Source organism: Grampus griseus (genome assembly GCF_964374135.1).
Source record: "Grampus griseus genome assembly, chromosome: 8".
In the NCBI taxonomy this organism is placed as follows: domain Eukaryota; kingdom Metazoa; phylum Chordata; class Mammalia; order Artiodactyla; family Delphinidae; genus Grampus; species Grampus griseus.
Genome location: NC_139002.1, coordinates 14,580,107 through 14,602,244, shown reverse-complemented (window position 1 = coordinate 14,602,244; position 22,138 = coordinate 14,580,107). Strand labels below are relative to the sequence as shown.

The 22,138-nt window shown below is 37.8% G+C and overlaps 1 protein-coding gene across 6 annotated transcripts in view; it reads right to left on the bottom strand.

The window, feature by feature from the left end:
* The window catches only part of DDX6 (DEAD-box helicase 6), a 34,456-nt gene that overhangs the window by 11,100 nt on the left and 1,218 nt on the right, over positions 1 to 22,138 (bottom strand). For all 6 annotated transcript variants that reach the window (XM_082660001.1, XM_082659999.1, XM_082660004.1 and 3 more), the window contains exons 2-9: positions 19,419 to 19,893; positions 16,058 to 16,121; positions 14,983 to 15,087; positions 5,380 to 5,509; positions 4,321 to 4,467; positions 3,095 to 3,189; positions 1,227 to 1,349; positions 620 to 748 (exon numbers count right to left, since the gene is read on the bottom strand). In XM_082660001.1, the coding sequence (XP_082516127.1) occupies positions 620 to 748; positions 1,227 to 1,349; positions 3,095 to 3,189; positions 4,321 to 4,467; positions 5,380 to 5,509; positions 14,983 to 15,087; positions 16,058 to 16,121; positions 19,419 to 19,618 (993 nt within the window). In that variant the 5' untranslated portion in view covers positions 19,619 to 19,893. The remainder of the gene's footprint in view (positions 1 to 619; positions 749 to 1,226; positions 1,350 to 3,094; positions 3,190 to 4,320; positions 4,468 to 5,379; positions 5,510 to 14,982; positions 15,088 to 16,057; positions 16,122 to 19,418; positions 19,894 to 22,138) is intronic.

Below are 22,138 nucleotides of genomic sequence, written 5' to 3'. Positions count from 1 at the left end.
CTGAAACAAGAAAGCAGGGGGAAACCGCACAAGGTCTCAAATTTTTCACGTATGTCTGCAAATGACGTCAAGAGCACCTGAGTACTGACTTTGGGGTGACAAGGAAATTTTGGCAAATTTGCAAAAACAGAATCTACCTACAACGGAACAATTATAATTACTGAGAATAATGAGGATTATCTGTAATTAAGGTCAAATTATTTTAGAATCAAATTAGAAGTGCCTGTGACTTGACAATCATACAGTATCAGCTTCAGATCAACAACACAAACTACCTTTAGGAAAAACTAAGGAATTTTTTTTACACTGAAAATGCTGAGAGGGACTTCCCTGGTGGTCCAGTGGTTAAGACTCCGTGCTCCCAGTGCAGGGTGCCCGCGTTTGATCCCTGGTCAGGGAACTAGATCCCGCATGCTGCAACTAAGAGCCCACATGCTGCAACTTAAAAGATCCTGCATGCCACAACTAAGACCCGGCGCAGCCAAATAAATAAGTATTTAAAAAAAAAAAGAAAGAAAGAAAAAGAAAATGGTGAGAAAACTGATACAACTGTTTGTTTTACTGAGGTTAAGTAGTAAGTAACGGACAACATTCAGCCGCTGAAGCCTAACAGACTTACCCTGGAGAAAAGTGTGTTGAGGCAGTGTACTTTTTGGCGCTCAGTTACATATGCGTAGTACTGGGTTACTCCCTTCAAAGTTAGTTCCTCCATCAGGTTAATCTCATAGGGTTTCTGCAAATGGGAATTCTGAAGAAAAGAAGAGTCTCATATTTAAATGAAAGCAGAGTCTATTTCTTAAACTCAGAATATATCCTCATACATTTCTGCCTGACAAACTCTTAAAGAATGGAGCCCTCTTTAAAACGTTATTATCTGTCATGGAAGAAGTAAATTACCATAAAATGGGAGATATAACATTCAGATATACAGCTAAGTTACTATTTTGTACTTTAAATATAGAATTATGCTGTAATCAATTTATCTAGAACCAATGGCTATGTCAGTCTGACACCAAAAGCTAAGTGAACAAATAAGAATCAAATTACTTTTGTATCTTAAAAAAATCAGTTAATTTATGCACAACAAACCTTAATTGATCAGCTGAAGAAAAAGCCCCAAACTTGAAATCAGTGTAATAAAGACTAGTAGTAAGATGTAATTATGGATAAAGATATACTCATGGACAACAGAATAGTACTGCTTCCAAGTACAGGTTTATACTCACCATGAACTTCTGTACACTAAGAGGGAAAGTAGCAGAATATAATAAAATCTGTCTGTTTTTAGGTAGCGTGAGAATAATATCCTCCATTATCTGCACAAAATCCTGTGACAGCAACTTATCTGCCTGTAGTACAAAGAGAAGACAATCTTAAACACAATGAAATAATGTCTAAGGTCTTTGGTTAATAAGGCATCATCCAGCAAGTTCATGGAATGCTCCTGGTTGTAAACAGTAAGTCCTCTGCAACACTGCGTAGTCCAAAGGCACCAAGACACGTTACCAGTGATTCAGAAGGGGAAAAGTCTGTAATACTCATCCTCCAAGGAAAAAAAGTCCCAGACAGAAATAATCTTTGTTCCCATAACAAAATTTTAATGTGACTTCCATTACAGAGACATTATAGTATAGTGGTTAAAAGTACAGGCTACAGAGTCAAACTACCTGGGTTTAAAACTTGTCTCCTGTGCTTCCCTGGTGGCGCAGTGGTTGAGAGTCTGCCTGCCAATGCAGGGGACACGGGTTTGAGCCCGGTCTGGGAAGATCCCACATGCCGCGGAGCAATTAGGCCCGTGAGCCACAACTACTGAGCCTGCGCGTCTGGAGCCTGTGCTCCGCAACAAGAGAAGCCACGATAATGAGACGCCCGTGCACCGCGATGAAGAGTGGCCCCTGCTTGCCACAACAGGAGAAAGCCCTCGCACAGAAATGAAGACCCAACACAGCCATAAATAAATAAATTAAAAAAAAAAAAAAAACTTGTCTCCTTATCAGCTATGTTGGGAGGTTTCTTAACCACTATTTTAGTTTCCACAATTTAAAAATTAAGATGTCTTCTTACTGTAGTAACTACTTTACAGGATACCTATCTTATAGGATTCTTGCAAAAATTAAATGAAAAAACACGTAAAGCACTTAGTGCTAGCATGCAGTAACTAATAAATGTGCTCTCATTACTCAAAGATAAAAACCTGTTCTGAATAGATCATGACGAAACTGCTCTAGTAATCTAAAACACAGACCAAACAGGAAAATAACTTTAAAAACATCAACACTGGTTTCTTATATGTATAAAACACTGCTAGGTCCTAAGGATGCAGAGCTGAATAAGTTCTTAAAAGGCACTTATAACCTGGTGAGATAACACATTATAACAGGGACGAAAAAACAAACAATACAAAGCTGTATGTTAAATGAGGGGTTAGAGACATTACATGCTTCTTAAGATGAATCACAGAATGGAAAGAGACTTTGAATGAACTTGGCTTTGAGATTATTCAACAACTTCTCTCACTGAAAAATAAAAACCTCGCTTTACTAAGAAAAAGACACAAGGCTGATTTAGTCCTATAAATTCCTATCATCTATTGTTTTTAAAGGGTAAAACATGTTTTGTAAGCAAATTACTTTGAATCGACAAGAGTCATGCATTTATTAAAAGGTCATAGGGACTTCCCTGGTGGCAGAGTGATTAAGAATTCACCTGCCAATGCAGGGGACATGGGTTTGAACCCTAGTCCGGGAAGATCCCACGTGCCACAGAGCAACTAAGCCCACGTGCCACAACTACTGAGCCTGCAAGCCACAATTACTGCGCCTGCGTGCTACAACGACTGAAGCCCGTGTGTCTAGAGCCTGTGTTCTGCAACAAGAGAAGCCAACCCACCGCAACAAAGAGTAGCCCCCGCTTGCCACAACTAGAGAAAGCCTGCGTGCAGCAACGAAGACCCAATGCAGCCAAATATTAAAAAAAAACAAAACAAAACAAATAAAAGCGCATAAACACAAAGAGGTTATGCTTCATTCACTGGCAGTTATGAACAAAGCCAGAGTAGTACAGAATAGTATATTTCCAAATGAAGAGACATTACCTCATCCAATACTATCATCTGGACATGATCAACTTTTGCTACTCCTTTCTTGATAAGATCCAGGATTCTCCCAGGGGTAGCTATCACGACATGCACTACACAAGATTAGAAAACATATTTTCGTTAATTTTAGTTGGGGCAAAAAGGATATAGTAAAGGTTTATATCATATATTTTATCAGAAATACTGCTGTAGAGGCAGGAATAATACAAAGAGGCACAGATGTGTTTTAGAATATGGATTTCCATTTCATCTTTGGTTGGCTAGAGAATACCTGTTAGTTTCAGTGCTACATGGGGGTGGGGCTACAACTTCCCAAATCACCTGCTCCAAATAAGGGGCATACTTCCTTGTCTTGGGGCAACCCCCAAGGAAAAACAAAAGGTATGCCCAGCTTCTGATACAGTAGTTTGCCTTTAATCTAGATCAAGGGTCTTCCGAAGACTGTAATAAGGATCAAATAAAATAATCATTTTAAATAACAGGACAGCACAAAGAATATAATAATTAAACTAATTAAATGATAATCATATGTAAAATTTTGACTAAAATTCTATGTATAATTTTATATAAGTGGATTTCATTCTTGCTGTTTTCTTTGTTCACTAAATAATGTACCATGGAGAACTCTTCATTAAAAAATGAATACAGGTCAGCTTCACTCTTTAATGGCCGTGTAGAATTCCCTTCAGACTATATCCAATGTATTTTAGCCAAACTCCCTTGACATTCAGGTTGCTCCAAGTTTTTCAGTACTACAAACCATGCTGTAGTAAACAACCTTGCATTTGTCCAGTTATTTCTTCAAAAAAAGATTCTTAAAAATATACATTTATAATTTTGAAATATAATGCCAAATTGCCCACCACAGAGATTATATCAACTTATACGCCCATGTTGCAAGACAGCCAACTTCTCCACAAACTCACATTACTGGTTACTAATTAGTCTTGCCAATCTGAATTAACCTTGTCAATCAGACAGGTACAATATCACTTTACTGTTTTTATGTACAATTTAAAAAATTAGTAAGGCTGAATATTCTTTCTATTACTAAAACAATTTGTTTTTTTTGCTTGAATGAAATGGTCATTTCCTTTATTCATTTTTATATTGCAATGTTTGTTCCTTATTAATTTAAAAAACAATTTTAATAAGTTACTGAAAGGAAACACCTGTGTGTGGAATTACAGAGAGCCAGCCACCTTACATCAATCATTTCCTACCTGTATCATCAAGCCTCATTATGTCATCCCGTAAATTGGTTCCTCCTGTGGTTGCCATCACTTTAGCCCCTCCCATGTGTTTGCTGACCTGGATGCAAATTTGACTGACCTGTAGAGCAAGTTCTCTAGTGGGAACAATCACCATTGCTGGAAAATAACAAATAACAGAGAAAACAGAAAAAAAACAGCATATATTAAGAGTTTAAGAAGCTACAGAAATATTTCCCCTTGTAATTAAGACACTCAAATGAATAAATTTCCTAAAAAAAAAAAAAAAGAGAACCTATTATAGTGTTCCAGATTTAGACTATTCCTCAGTAACAATGCTATACAATTCTTGTACTCTTCTTATTTACAAACCCTCAAAGGGTTCTTTGAGTTGTCAATTATTAGCCCAAAGTTCATTAATATTTTAGTAAGAGATTCACTAGTCAAAATACCCAAATAAGAAACTCTTGCCACCCAGTTCTATTTACATCATATGAAAGTAAGTAACAGAGAGAGAGCAGAAATAATAATTATAGATCAAGAAAGCTGGGGGAAAAAACAGCTGAAAATTTAAGAAAAAGCTTCAGAGATGAAAACTTAACTCTATTAGCTTACTCTGGGTACAGTTATGGAAATTTGTTTCTTCCTTACTGCCTAACCTCTTAAAATCCCCAAACCACAAGGCTTTAAAGAGAAAAAGTTCATGTTTCTACAAGGAACTCTGCAGACACACAGCTGTCACAAGAAACATTTCAGTTCCATAGTTTGTAAGTATCTATGTCAGATAATTTAACTTCTCAAGATCTTAGCTTTTCCTATCTATCTATAGGACGATAATCTTATTTTGCCTATCTCACTGGAATGTTGTCATAGCTGTGTAATATGTAAAAGAACTTTGAAAACTAGAAAATCTCTTTAAAAAAAGTTAGGAATCATTTTTACAAGACAACCAGGCCAAAAACCGTGAAAAGGATAAATACGAATTCCAGATTATTCAAGTTCTGACTAAAAAAAAGATGGTAATCGCTCCAAGATTTAAATCGCCATTTACAGTTTAAACAAACAACTAACCTTGTATATTGTCCTTCTTCAGGTCTAGCCGTTCAAGTAAGGGAATGAGGTAGGCACCGCTCTTGCCTGTTCCGTTTTTTGCTCTAGCTAAAATATCCCTACCAGATAAAGCAATGGGAATGCTCTCCTCCTAGAAGAGATAAGACAATGCAAATTACTTGTGAATAAAAACAGTACATAAGCAAATTCTTCTCTAAAACACACTGAAAGTATACATAGCTCTTTGGTATTATTTTGAAGCATTTTACAAGAATAAGTAGAGACCAAATAAATTAGCAGGAACAGTCCACATCACCATCAGTATCAACTGACATTTACCAGAGCTGCTTATAAAATACATACTCAAGTAATAAAAAAAACTGTATATGTAAGTCTGCATGTGCAAATGTGTTGTCTAAGGAAGCTGAGCATCAACAACCAAGACGAGTAACTTGGGCTAACATCATGAATACATAGAGGAAAAAAAGCAAAGGACATTTCACAATTAAAAACTGGAGGAAAAGACAGCACAAACAATATTCAAAGGAAAGACTGTAATAAGATATTCTGAGACTAGTAAACCAACTTGACCACAATGAAAAATTGTAAGTTGGACAATTTATCCCTACACAAAACAGGAATCAGCTGGAAAAGTTTAACCTCGGGTCCTATTTGATTTTTTTAAAAATCGTATTACATAATGTCCAATGTCTGTCTCACAGTCAACTTCCGTCCTGAGATGTGCTCAACTGGAGTCTCAACTCTATTCCAGTTATCTTGATCCATGGTCACATTACCAAGGCTGACTTCTCATTTTCATATTTGGCTTAGTTGGTCATATGTGTTTTGAAGAAGATAGTATTTCTTATTAGGACAAATTTCCTAGACAATAGCAAAGGATTCCTAACGATTACTAAATATTAAATACACATATATGGAGAGAAATTTAAAAAGTAAAACAGGTATAAACAGAGAGGAAGCAGAACATTTCGATTTCTAAAACTAAACATTTTAATTTCTAAAACTAGAAAATTAGGAAAATAAATTAGGAAACGAGATTCACAATCACTAAAATAATTAGCTCTTTCTATGCTTGAGCTAATGACCAAAAAAAGTATCTCTAGCACTTTAAAACTGTTACTGAAGGACTTCCCTGGTGGCACCGTGGTTAGGAATCCGCCTGCTAATGCAGGGAACACGGGTTCAAGCCCTGGGCCGGGAAGATCCCACGTGCCTCGGAGCAACCAAGCCTGTGTGCCCCAACTACTGAGCCTGCGCTCTAGAGTCCATGAGCCCCAACTACTGAGCCCTCGTGCCACAACTACTGAGCCCCAACTACTGAGCCCTCGTGCCACAACTACTGAAGCCCATGCGCCTAGAGCCCAGGCTCCGCAACAGGAGAAGCCACTGCAATGAGAAGCCTGCACACCGCAATGAAGAGCAGCCCCCGCTCACCGCAACTAGAGAAAGCCTGCGCACAGCAACAAAGGCCCAACGCAGCCATAAAAACCAAAAAAAACCCCACACCGTTACTGGAGAAATATCTAAATCATAAGCATCATGACTTTCATTTCCCACCATGACTCTTATTCTAGAACCCCAATCACAGGGGTCAGATGGGTTCCATATGGTCAGAATAACTAACACAGCTGCCAGAACAACTGCGAAAATGATCCAGTCATAATACTCTATTACCTTGTTCCTACAGCCAGCATTAAACAGTCTGCTTATTATGTATGGTAAAGCAGGTCAAAGAAGAAAACCTTGGTTTTGACCCTTTGGTCTTGATCTCTTCCCTCCTACTTTGAGTCAACTCTATTAATCTTTTGTCGTCCTGAAGGCCCGTTATCCCCATGAGTTCATTCTCTTCTATGGTTTTTAAACAGGCTACCTGCATACTACTCAGTTCTACAGCAGAAAAAAAAGCTAGGTAGTCTCCCAGTGACTTCCTGAATCAGGTTCTTTAAAAGGATAAGACTTCTGGAAACCATAAACAAGACGAAAAGACAGCCCTCAGAATGGGAGAAAATATTTGCAAATGAAGCAACTGACAAAGATTAATCTCCAAAATATACAAGCAGCTCACACAGCTCAATATCAAAAAGACAACCCAATCCAAAAATGGGCAGAAGACCTAAATACACATTTCTCCAAAGAAGACATACACATGGCCAACAAACACATGAAAGGATGCTCAACATCACTATTAGAGAAATGCAAACCAAAACTACAATGAGGTATCACCTCACACCGGTGAGAATGGCCATCATCAAAAAATCTACAAACAATAAATGCTGGAGAGTGTGTGGAGAAAAAGGAACCCTCATACACTGTTGGTGGGAATATAAATTTATACAGCCACTATGGAGAACCGTATGGAGGTTCCTTAGAAAACTAAAAATAGAACTACAATATGACGCAACAATCCCACTACTGGGCATATACCCAGAGAAAACCATAATTAAAAAAAAACACATGCACCCCAATGTTCACAGCAGCACTATTTACAACAGTCAGGTCATGGAAGCAATCTAAATGTCCATCAACAGAGGAATGGATAAAGAAGATGTGGTACATGGGCTTCCCTGGCGGGGCAGTGGTTGAGAGTTCGCCTGCCGATGCAGGGTACATGGGTTCGTGCCCCGGTCCGGGAAGATCCCACATGCTGCGGAGCGGCTGGGCCCGTGAGCCATGGCCGCTAAGCCTGCGCGTCTGGAGCCCGGGCTCCGCAACGGGAGAGGCCACAACAGTGAGAGGCCCGCGTACCGCAAAAAAAAAAAAAAAAAAAAAGGAAAAGGAAGATGTGGTACATATATACAATGGAATATTACTCAGCCATAAAAAGGAACAAAATTGGGTCATTTGTAGAGACACGGATGAACTGAGAGTCCTACAGAGTGAAGTCAGAAAGAGAAAAGCAAATGTCATATAATAACGTGTATATATGGAATCTAGAAAATGGTATACATGATCTTATTTGCAAAGCAGAAAGAGATCTGGACGTAGAGAACAAATGTATGGATACAAAGGGGGAAAGGGGTAGGGAGGGAGGGACTGGAATTGACACATATACATTATTGAAACTACGTACAAAATAGACAACTGATGGGAACGTACTGTATAGCACAGGGAACTCTACCTAATGCACTGTGGTAACCGAAATGGGAGGGAAGTCCAAAAGGGAGGGGATACCTGTATGCGTACGGCTGATTCATTTTGTTGTGCAGTGGAGGCTAACAAAACATTGTAAAGCAACCATACTCCAATAAAAATTAATAATAAAAAAAAAAAGATAAGACTTCTGAATGAAGTAAGACAGGGCAGAATTAGATTGGGGGTATCCTAATTCCTATTTGGGGTTTATCTTTTGACTTAAAGGCCATTCACTGACTTCTATTCCTCTACTCTGACAGGACTTATGCTCTACAGAAACTGTTTAAGGACAGGACTTTAACAAAGTAAGCTAATCTGTATGTTAAGATGCACTGTATTTCATCTCATATGGTGATCATTATGATTAGCAGTCAGGAGATCCAGTATATCCACACCGTCTCTTACTACTGTTTCCTGGGAAGATTAAGTAATATGAAGCAAGAGAATTCAAGTCCAACTCACACAGCTTTGAAACCCAAGAGGAAGTCATGGGGAGCAGCCAGGGAGAAGAGGAAGGAGGAAGGAAGCTAAATAATTTTTAAAAACTTACTGAGATGGACACTATGCTTAGATACTTAACGTTAATTATATCCTTTCAAGTTAGGTACGTTTTGTTTTACAACTGACAGATGGATCCTCAGACTGTTTTACTGAAGGTCACAAAGCAAGAAATGCTAGAACCAGGATTTGAACTTCGGTTTGCAAACAGAGAAATTGGTACCTCATATACCACTAAGTACAATGGACAGCCATTTTGGAAAACGGTCTGGCAGTTCCTCAAAAAGTTAAAGAGTTACCATTTGAACCAGCAATTCTACTCCTAGGTATATACCCAAGAGAAATGAAAATATCTCCACACAAAAATTCGTACACCAGTGTTCAAAGGAGCATTATTCATAACAGCTAACAGTGGAAACAACCCTACAACTGAAGAATGGATAAACCAATGTGGTATAGCTATACAGTGGAATATTATTCAACAATAAAAAGGAATGGAGTACTGATACATGCTACAATATGGATGAGCCCTAAACACATGCTAGTCACATGGTCAAAAAAGCCAGTCAAAAAAGAGCATATATTGTATGGTTCCATTTACATGAAATTGTCCAGAATAAGCCAATCCATACAGACAGAAAGTAGATTAGTGGTTGCTTAGAGCTAGGGGAAGATGAAGGGTGATTACTAAAGTTTCTTTTTGGGGTGATGAAAATATTCTAAAATTGACTGTTTTAGTTGTGTGACTGCACAACTGTGAATATACTAAAAAACAATGAATTGTATACTTAAAATGTGTGAATTGTGTGATTTATACCCTAAGGCCACCAAAAACAAAACAACCAAAAACAAAAACAAAACCCATCAAAACCCAAAAAAACAACACAAAAAACAGAAACCTTAACCTTAAATGACCTTAAGGTCTGATTCTGCCACTTTAGCTCTCCAAAGTCCATGTTCCACTGTAAGGTCTAGGGACTGAGCCAGTATGTATTTATTGTGTTTTTATAACCCTACTATCCATCCATTCCCCTTTCTTAGTAGCACCGTAACTCTGAGGAGTTACATCCTCCCCACCCCAATGGATAGTCTAGCCAACTTCCTCAGCTGTATGGAGGACAATGACTGAAGCCAGGCCTGGCTGAATGCTCCCTTCTAAGAACTGAAATTGCTATAGTGCATCCTATAACAATTTACAGCTTCCTGAGCCCTTTAGGGCTGCCTTGGTTCTTGGCCAATGCCAAGTGTGTTTCTCCAGACTTCTCCCTAATCTTGTGAATTCCTGATATTCAATAAATTTCCTTTTGCTTAAGTAACCCAAGTTGGTCTCTGTTGCCTACAACCAAAGAATGGGATACCTTCCAACTTCCTAGTACTAAGAGGCATTTTACAAAAGTATAGTACCTGAAAAGGCTCCAAATTGCCCAGCTAGCTGCTTTTAGAGTAGCTGCTTCTTTTTACTTCCTAGGACTAGTTGAATTTAAGAACCTTAATTTCAGGGGAAAAAAATATGGGTACTGTGGAGGAGATAAGCAATGGTGACGACATCTACTGCTACCCAGAAAAAAAGGAGACGGAAGATAGTAATTTCAAAAAGAACATCTCCACCTTAAGGAACACACCCCAATTTTACCATAGTAACCAATGAAGACATGCATTTAAAGACTTTGAGAATTTAGGAAAATAATTCTTTTGGCAATAAATCCATGTTAGCAGGAGGAATGAATTATAAAAGAATTAAGAATGCTCTAATTCTTAACTATAAATTTAATAAACGACCAATTAGACTTGGTTAACAAAATAATTTCTCAAAATAATTTGAGATTCCTGACTTGATATGAAATTTGGTTGCCAAAAGAAGGAACTTCCATGTTTCCCTCAATAATGAACTACTTGCCATTCCATCATCTTCTTACCTAAAAAGTCTTCAAAAGTTGTGCCTAAGGTCTGGAAGCAGCAAGAGCTGTCACCAATCATCCCCAAGTTAATATAAGGTTTCTCAATGTTAAGCAGAATAAGACAGACTCTTAGGTCCTCCAAAGAAGTCTCTATTCCTGTAAAGCTAGGCCTCAGAATGGCATGGTTATGCTACTGAGCACAGCATTCAGACCAAGAACTAGAATCACAGATGGCTGTACCAAAGAAAAATGTGTGGAAGCAATCTGTAGTAAATCTGGTTCCAGCCTGTCAGTGTAAAATTATATCGTCTCAAAAGATTTTAAGTGCCTCATTTTCTAATAATCTTATAGCCAAAGTGCAACTAAGTCAGATCTCTTAAAAAAGATTCAAATGTATATGACACCCATCTGGTCAAGAGGATTTTATAACTGGAGAGAAAAAAAAAATGCCTGGATCAAACTGTAAAACTAAGTACTATAAAGACAATAGACACGTTTTAGTAAAAGAAAAAAAAATAACAAAAAAAAAAGTGAGGAAAGAAGGTAGACAAGAGAATAGAAGAATGCCAGTCACGAGGTTGGATTTTACTAGAGGACTTCTAGATTTCTTTTGGTTCTAAAAGCCTAGTATTTATGGTTTGTTACACTGAATGATTCTAAGAAGCATGTTATCTTGTGTTTTCCATGGATCCTCAGGCAAAACAATAGTGCAGGAAAAAGCAATGTGAATGATAGTCTCAGGTATACAGAATAATACTTTATATTCATACTCTGCTTGCTATTTCAAAATACACCTTGGAGCATTGTGGATTCGGTTCTAGATCAGTGCAATCAAGTGAGTCACACAAATTTTTTTGTTTCCCAGTGCATATAAAAGTTATGTTTACACTATACTATAGTCTATTAAGTGTGCAGCAGTATTGTGTAAAAAAACAATATACACACCTAAATTTAAAAATAATAACCATCATCTGACAACACAGGGTTGCCACAAACCTTCGGTTTTAAAAAAAAAAAAAAAAAACCAGTAAAAACCCAAACGCAGTATCTGCAAAATACAGTAAAGCAAAGCACAGTAAAACGAGGTATGCCTGTACGCAACCTTCGATCCTCACAATAAAAACCCTGTGAGGGAGATCATTTCTACTTTACAGAAAAACCCAGATGGTAGACTGGCTAAGTGGCTGGAGAGTTAATTATCTATATGCTATACCAAACTGAGAATGCAAATAACAAAGTGAATTTTAAAATTTAATACAAAAGTGTGAAACAGGAGTCAGCAAGGGTCCATTAAGAATTAACTCTGCCAAATGAACCAATCACCTTTTTTGATAAAACTACTACATAAAATAAAACCCTATAACATTTATTGGGCATTTGTCACCTATTAGCCACTGCAGTAAGGATACAAACATGAATTACCTCACTTAACCTTTACAACAACCCCACGGTATACACTATTATATCAATTTTATAGGTCAGAAAGCAGAGGCTTCGAGACATTTAAATAATCTCCTTAGAGAGGAGTGGAGTTGGGATTCAACCTGCCCAGCCTCACCGCAAAGACAGTGCTCTAAAACACTTCTCTAGACGAAGTTCACTTACAGATATCCATTAACCATAATTCCAACAAAGCAATACAACTGAAGGCCTATTTCCTGCCATGCACCTTGCTAAGTACTAGAGATACAAAGTTGAATGATACAGTAGAAAAGTGCCCATAAAATGTTTCACTCCTATAGATAAAATAGATTAACATGAACTATATTATGGAAAAGTAGATTCCTAAATATTTTTGATATCTGCACTCAAATTGCCTGATGAGGTATAACTTTATCTTGATACTTTCTCTAACCACAAGTTTGTCCTTTCAGTTTGTCCACAAAGGCACACTCTCATCCCCAGGCAATCACCATTCCAGTGTTCCCCACTTGGAACATGGATCACTTCTTCCAGGTTGTTCCATCTTCCCTAGTAGCTACATATATGTGCAATTTCAACTACATATATGTGCCCATTACATTACACTGAAATTACCTGTACAATAAGCTGTCCTTTCCACCAGACTCTGAGTGCAGGAACCCTATTTATCTTGTTCATCATAACACCCTCAGGGTCTAACACTTTCTAGGTCACTTGATACATGTTTGTTCAGTGAAAAAGTACTCAATGATGTCACAGAGTTTGTCCTGAGTACAGCTTGGATTCAACAGCTTCAATTTAAATATGTGAAGACAACAATCACATTTATCAAATCTGTACATGTATAACACATGTTTAGGTCTACAGGCATGTATGTGTATACATACATATATTTCCTTGCTCTTTTCACTGAAAGAGTGCACCTAGTACTTAAATATTGGTCCCTAATACTACTCCCCACTAATTGGAATCAGAGTTCCTTGGAGAAAATAGCTGATTCTGAGGCTGGGGAAGGGTGGCTCTACAGATAAGCTTGACATCGTGATATACCAAAAAGGAAGTGCTCAAGAAAAACGAAGGGGGAAGGGAAGGGTGAATAGGTGGAGCACGGAGGTCAGTGAAACTACTCTGTATGATACTATAATGGTGGATACATGTCATTATACGTATGTTCAAATCCATAGAATTTACAATACCAAGAATGAACCCTAATGCAAACTATGGACTTTGGGTGATAATGTGTCAACACAGGTTCATCAGTTGTAACAAATATTGCTCTTGTGGGGAATGCTGATAATGGGGGAGGCTATGCATGAGTGTGGGCAGGGATTTACGAAATATCTCTTTTGCTCAATTGCTATGAACTTAAAACTGCTTTATAAAATAGTCTATCAGAGGGAAAAAACAAATGAGGCACATTACAAACACAAAGGAACCGGCCTGAAGGAGCTCACGCTGGCCAAATAGAGGACAATTCGAGCACAAAAATACCAATAAAGGGACTTCTCTGGTGGCACAGTGGTTAAGAGTCTGCCTGCCAATGCCGCAGAGCAACTAAGCCCATGAGCCACAACTACTGAGCCTGCGCTCTAGAGCCCATGTGCCACAACTACTGAAGCCTGTGCGCCTAGAGCCTGTGCTCCGCAACGAGAGGCCACCACAATGAGAAGCCTGTGCACTGCAACGAAGAGTAGCCTCCCCTCACCACAACTAGAGAAAGCCCGTGCACAGCAACTAAGACCCAACACAGCCAAAAATAAAAAATACATTTATATATATAAAAAATACCATTAAAAAAAATTCATGAGTCCACACTGATAATATATAGATACATAAGGAGGAGTTAGGGGGAAATTTTTATGAAGCGTAGTATATCTGCATTGCCTTAAAATGCTCCCCAAAGACTGTTTATTAGTTTTAAGGTGGTGGGGGGGGAGCAATAATTATACAGTAGAAAAATCAAGACACCACTTTGAAAGGGTAATCAAAATTAAAATCACCCTTGAGGAATAGATGAACACTATACTTCCAAATGTGACTTCTGCCAAGTTATGCATTCTTAGCCAGTATTCTGGCTAAGAATGCATAACTTGAATCTAATCACATGGAAATATGAGACAAACCCCAAATGAGGAATGTTCTACTGGAGAAAAAAAAAAAAAAGGAAGGGGGCCATATTTTTAACATGTCAATGTCATAAAAGACAAAAAAAGAACAGGGAAATGCTCACTACTAAAAGAGATGTAACCATTATATGCAATACCTGATCCTAGGATGAATCTTGTATGGAAGAGAAAAAAAATGCTTTAAGACAAAATCTGGGGGCCAGTTAAAAATAAGACTACAAATGACAGATGAGATAGAAATACTGCATTGAAGTTAAATTGACTGAACATAACTGTACTATGATTATTCAAGAGACTATCCCTATTCTTAGGAAATACACACTGAAATATTTAGAAATAAAGCGCCATGATTTTGTAACTTACCATTTAAAGGTTCAGAAAGTGTGTATGCCTGTGTGTACATATATATATGTGTGTGTATACAAACTGGAGAGAACTGTTGTTTCACTGTATCATTCCCGCAGATCAGAAAGTGTGTAACGCTTAACTCATAACATTATACATATGATAAAAAAGGGGAAACATACCTGAATAGGAGATGGCTTTTCCCAGCCCATTTCAAAAATTCCCATCAGCAACTCCCGTTTCAAACAGTAATCTTCAAACTCATTTCCTTTTGTGGAGGTCACATCCTGGTCAAACAAAAACAAACAACATCAGAAGAATGAAGTACAATTGGGTTCCTTTGGTAATTAGCATGCTTAATAAAGTGTTGGAGAGACTAATTCTTTACCCCATTTAAAATATAAATATGCGCAGATTAGTTCTGTCTTGATCTATAGTTCAACTGAAAAATAACCACTCTCTTTAACACACACAAGCCATTTAAAAACTATGTTTTGGGGAAAGATCAGCCACCCTGTGGTCATTTTTCTCTAAGGACTGATGGAATACTGTTATTTCTATATAAGTATCAAACCACAAGATATGAAATCAAACCCTAGCTCTACCATTCACTGCCTACAAATATCCTAGTCTAAACCAGGGTTTCTCAAGTCCAGCACTATTGACATTTGGGCCAGAAAATTCTTCGCTGTAAGGGGCTGTTCTGTAGCATCCCTTCAGCTGTGATAACCAGCTATTGCTCCAGCTATTGCTAAATGCTTCCTAGGGGACAAAAATTGCCCTTGGTTGAGAACACTGGGCTAAGAGAACTAACCTCTCAACTTCAGTTTTCTCATCCACAAAATATGGACAATACCTACCCTGAAACTTACTGTGCTGCTGGAAACAAGAGAATTTTGAGAAAACGCCTTGAAAACCATAAAAGCATTCCACAAAAGAGATAAGATATATATACGTATAAACACGGTATTTAATATATAAATTATATATGAAATACTGTATATATAGTAATAATTATTGTATTGTATACTGTATATTAAATATTACATTATATATTGCAATAACGTGTATACATACACATTATGACTAATTCCTCCAAATAGTGGAAATTTTGGGCAACTCATCATACATGAGTTATACAATTTCAACCACTTCAACTTACTTAAGAGTAAACACAGTGCCTGTTATCATTAAATAACTACTTCACTTTTAGAGTTTCAGGATCATTTTTCCACTTCAATGTTACAACCAACTTACCGAAGTTTTGATTCTTAGATCCTTTGGAGGGAGTTTTAAAGTCTTTTTCCAGTCATCACCAGGTCTAGAGAGAATACAGTAAAATTGAAGTATCAGAATTCACAGCATTAGTATTGTAAAATACAAAGATAATTCATCTCGATTATAATTCTAAAAAGCACACTAAGTTGAACATATTGCCGTTTACTTAAGAATACAGGTAACAAAAGAGATAAACAACTTTAGAAAAACTGTTTTCTTACAAAGCACAACAATCTAGGGAGAATTTTAAAAAATCAAGAATAGAAAGGAGTAAGGTATCCATCCTCTTAAGAAAAGCAGAGTTGTATACAGTCCAACCATTTTCAAAACTAGTAACCCATATGTTTTGTTTGACCTATATAGTGTGTGTGTATGTTTTTTGTGGCCTCTCCCGCTGCGGAGCACAGGCTCCGGACGCGCAGGCTCAGCGGCCATGGCTCACGGGCCCAGCTGTTCCACAGCATGTGGGATCTTCCCAGACCAGGGCACGAACCCACGTCCCCTGCATCGGCAGGCGGACTCTCAACCACTGCGCCACCAGGGAAGCCCATAGTGTGTGAATTAAATTAGTGGCCAACATTAAAAAATTAGGAGATTTTGTGTAAAAGTCCAGATTCTGGATTTTCTTGAAAAAATCTGGAAGCTTTAGTAACACTGCTTCCAAATTTCTGCATGGCAACAGTTTGATAGAGCTTAGTAAATGGAGTTTAAAATCAAGTGGTTGATGCCTTTTAATAGGGCAAGTACCCTCTAATCTGGCAGTCCCCTATAGGCATCTGAGTTTGTAACTCTTGGTGACTAGTTAAAGCCAAGGAATCTATAAAGTTTCAGACTTGAGTTCAAGCCCTGATTCTTCTACATATTAGTTCTATGACCTTGCAACAGTTACTTTTCTAAACCTCCATTCTCTCATATATAAAATGGGATAAAAATTACATAAAATAATTTCTATAAAGCACTCAGCACAGTGCCTGGCAAAAGAAGAACTCGATATTAGCTGTTAGTAAACATCTCTCTTAATCTTTTTTACTGGGGATGCCTGAAACCACGAAAGAAAATAACAAAGAAAATGTAATAAAAAATTTTCTTTTTGGTCAGGTAAAAACTTCAAATAATATAATATCCAAAGCATCTAAGAGAAAAAAGACTGTCAATAAAGCACACAATGCTTTCAACTGTCTTTAAAATAAATAAGCTTTCACTGATTTAACTGTAACAACTCATATAATTAGAGCACCTCAAACATCTCAAGTCTTGATTTAGAAAGATAAGCACATTATTTTACTTAAAGCTAGGTCCCACATAATCCAAGATACTGTAACACAGGCAACTATTTGCTACCAATCCAAGGGTACTAAAGCCTTTCACCCCAGTCTATACCATAGCAAAGTTTGGTATAAACAAAAATGTCAACTGAACATCCTAGTAAGCCAGCTTGCCACATTGCCAAATTCACTAAATCGTGGATAAAAATGCAGGAAGATACAAGGCAAAATCTGCCTACAAAAAAAATTTATAATCTTAGGAGGTTAAAAAAAAATTTTTAACGAGAAAACAAGTGACAGAAATAGGTATTAGAAGAGCTCTGAGCCATGGGATCTAGAAGTCTTCATAAAAGAGATGACATTTAAACTGAGATTTAAAGATCCACAGAATTGAAAAAAAACATTAATCCTAGGAAAAGCAAAAATAAGGTAAAATCCACTGTTGTCTCAAATCTGAGTTCAAGTAGAAAATACTCTCAAAATGAAATGAGGGCTTCCCTGGTGGCACAGTGGTTGAGAGTCCACCTGCCGATGCAGGGGACACGGGTTCGTGCCCCGGTCCGGGAAGATCCCACATGCCGCGGAGCGGCTAGGCCTGTGAACCATGGCCGCTGAGCCTGCGCGTCCAGAGCCTATGCTCCGCAACGGGAGAGGCCACAACAGTGAGAGGCCCGTGTACCAAAAAAAAAAAAGAAATAATGTAGTTTTATGTTTCTATCAGTAAGAATTAAAAATAGCCTAAATACTGCTAGCCTATTCATATTTTTTCAAGACAAGCTACAGTTTAGAAAATATTCTTGATTTCTATACTAATTAAAATATTCATCTCAAAAATAATAGAGGGCTTCCCTGGTGGCGCAGGGGTTGGGAGTCCGCCTGCCGATGCGGGGGACACGGGATCGTGCCCCGGTCCGGGAGGATCCCACACGCCACGGAGGGGCTGGGCCTGTGAGCCATGGCCGCTGGGCCTGCGCGTCCGGGGCCTGTGCTCCGCAGCGGGAGGGGCCGCAGCGGTGAGAGGCCCGCGTACCGCAAAAACATAAAAATTAAAAAAACACTTAAAAAATAATAATAATAAAATAATAATAGAATATGTATTAATGCCAAATCTCCCAGTGACCAAACCAATTCTGTTGGAAGTTAGGGCTATTTTTCTTTAGTAAGTACTTTTTAAGCATGGAAAAGATCTAGGTTATAATAAAACACAAGCTTTGGTTCCTTGAAAGAGTTTTATCATCTTATGAAGATTTCTAGAGGTTAAATCAACTTACATGGCTAGATTTTTAACAAAGACAAATCTCAAATGGGTCAAGATTCCTGAATGTTAATTTTCTATTAACTGATTCTTTGGAGTCATAGTTACCACTCAAATATTTTGAAGTGTACACTTAAAGATGATAGCCTACACACTTTTAAATTTAAAAGAAAAAATATTCTGTAGTAAGATGAGGCTCTTACGTTTTTAAAAGTCGTCAAAGGGGTATGGGACTCTTCAGAGATGTGTTTATAAGAGTTCAAAATCCTGAGTTCCCTATGACATAAACTGCTTGTTATTTTGTGTGCGTGTGTAAAAGGAGGAGAAAGTATATTTGAAAAGTAAATAAATAGGGCAGAAAAGCAAAGTGTCATAAACTAAAAAAAAGTTATGGATAAATTTTCTATGAGTATGTTTGAAGTTCAGAAGGCTGGGCAAGTCGTTAAATTTAAAATGTGAAATTGGCTATAACAGCCATTCAAACTAGGATAAGGTCAAGTTCTAACACTAGGGAAAAAGCCATACTGGCAAAAACAAGATGAATCTGAGCTCATTATGAAAGCCAGAAATGTTTCAAAAAATAGTCTATACAAAATTAATATATATTAATCTGTGCCAATCTGTTACTTAATAAACCTGAATTAGTTATGAAAGAAATACATTCTTCTATTGCAAATACCTGCTGGCTATAAAACAAAGTCATCTGTCCTCTATTTGCAATCAAAATGGTTAAACTAAGGTATACACAAAGTAGTCAACAACTAACAAAATAAATCTCCTTGGTCCCCCAAGTGTGTTTATTATTTATTCTAACACTTACTTAATAGTGGTGGTCATACTCTGTGCTTGCTGCTGAGTGCCATTATTGATTGTGTTGGTGTTTTTCAGCTGGTTCATCTGTTGCTGTGTCTGTGTGCCCCCTCCTCCGGGGCCACCACTGGGCTTCACAGGGCCCCTCAGCTGACCATTTTGACTGGACAGACCCATTATAACAGGGTTCTCTGTTCTGGCCGTGCTCATGCTGTATTAATTGTAAAGATGTCTCTTTCAAACTTCAAAACTTTTGAAAGTCAGTAGAGAAACTGTAATAACAGTTTATTAGGCTCTCCAAAACGAAGAGATAAATATAAGTCTTGCTCAATATATGAGTCCTTTATTGCAATGCAGGCAAGCACCTGTAAGTCTCTGAACGGTAAGCAGCAGTAACTTGCTCTCATGCACGGAATCAACTCTTTATTTTTTAATAAAGCCCTCTAACAAGGTTGAGTTATATATCTGAATTCGCTCACTTCAGTCTGAAACAAAGAAAAAAGTTAAATTAGCAAACAGAGTAAAATTAGAAAAAAACTTTTTTGTTTCCCTTTTAAAGAACTCCCTTAGAAGAACTCTCTTCTTTTAAATTAAAGAATTAAGAATACAGCTGCACTGAGACCAAATCACTAGCCAAGCTAGGAAAAACACAAAAAGATGAATTGCCTCAAAAACCAAACCTGCACCGAGACCCATCTCAAACATTTTAAACTGTCAGTTCTAATCAACCCAGAGAATACAAAGTAGAAAGATACTGTGATTAAGTTAGCATTAGTTGTCAAATGACAATCTCTTCCCTTGTTTCCACCCTGATGAATTCTCTGAAGTCCCTGCCACCTCTTAAAGTCAATGAGTCATTACATTCAATTGCATTACAACTCAGTGAAGTATCGCACAACTTAATGTAAATCTACAAATGAACAAGGCAAGACAATTCATTAATTTTTTTTTTATTTCTGACAACTGAGAATCCTTGAAGAGTTGAGCTTTTGGCTTCACCTTATGCTTTAAAAAGAACACATTTATGCCCTTGTGAATTTCAACGACAGAAGTTAAACTTTATAAAAAAAAATACATTTTCTTTTTTCCCTTAAGTTTTTGCCCTTTAAAACAGTAACTGAAGCATGTCAAGGGATATAAATATGTCTACATGTCAAAATCTTCTGCTTGAAAAACAGCCAAGAAAACCTTTAGCTACCTTAATTAAATCTGAATACTAAAATAACTGCTACGTTTTTAAACATAACACTTTTCAAAAAGTATATCCCAACTTGAAGTAGCATTTTTTTAAATTACAAAAACACAAAAAGGAAATGAGCTGTGTTAAAAAAATCTGTTAAAGGGTAAAGATACTAGTAACTTTAATCAAACTTTCCAGGAAACCCAGAGTACTAATTAAGTTAATTAAAAAAATTTTTAAATTATTCCCCAAATAAAATTATTTTTAAAGGAAGTACATGAAAACGTAATTGAAAAGCCAGGGGGAAAAAGGCCAGAAAATAAAGGGCTGCTCTGTTTACTTTGTTCTTTAACTCCTTTACATTTCTTACCAAACATACACTAGCTTATTAATTAATTAGCGTTTCTGCCATACACCAAGGTTTCTCAAACAATAAAAATTTTTTAAAAAACCTCTTTGATGTCTTTTTTTTAATTGAAAATAAAGTTGCTCACAAGCAAATCCTGATTATCACGTACACAAAGCTGTATATTTCCAAGTCTCCCAGAAGCTGAGTGACCTCTTAAGCAGAGGGTGGTTAAGAGCCATCCAATTTCAGTGCAAAGTAGTAATTGGTTTCCTGTATTGACAGGTTTATATTATGATCAGCGATATCACCTACTTCATACCAGAAGACTTACTTATTTGCAAACACTAAGAAGATGAAGGTGGCAACTTCTAAAAATTAAATGGTACCATTACTGTCCATCATGCACGTAAGACCTCATACCTCCCTGCATCCAAAATGTGACTATGTGATAACTGCTCCCCTCTCAATTAAGCTAAAACCAGCACTGCAGCTCTACGTCTCAGGAAAAGAACTATTCCTCCTACCCCTTCCCAATTTAGATTTGCAAGTTATATTTCTACATTTTCAAAAATACGAACAAAACAAAGACGAGTTGGGAGGAACCCCTAGCGGAGTTAATTACAGCACTTCCCAGATCGTAGTTAGCAATTGACAGTTTCACACCCAAAACAGTATCGTCATCTCCAAAAAGACCTTTTGTGTGCGAATGCAGCGCAGTTTCTCTAAGCTCGGTCTGCAAGTTGGAGTGACCGTTCTATTTTGAAGGGGCGAGGGGACTGTTGAAGAGAAAGGGGAGTGAGCGATCAGGGAAAGAATCAAGCCAGTGATTTGAGCCCTATAACCGTAGGCAAATAATTTCTGGTTCCCCTACCCTTCAACACCCCCCCACCAAACCCACACACTTCGAGTCAGCTCCCTGGGCCCATAAACACAAATGGGTTGGGGCCCTGAAATCGTATCTGCGCAACAAGAGCAGGGAACCAGCTCCGCGGGTAGGAAACAATATGGGCTCCCGCAAAAGGCCCCAAAGAGAAACCCTTAAGTCAGACGGCCCCTCCTTTCTCCATGACTCTGGGGCTCCATAATCACCCCCTTGTTATCGACCTGCAAGGCCTTACTCCCTCAAGCAGCCGGTCCTCTTCGAAACCCAGCCTTCCGCTACTGCATATCCCTGCCGCCCCCTATAGGGCCGCCTCGTACC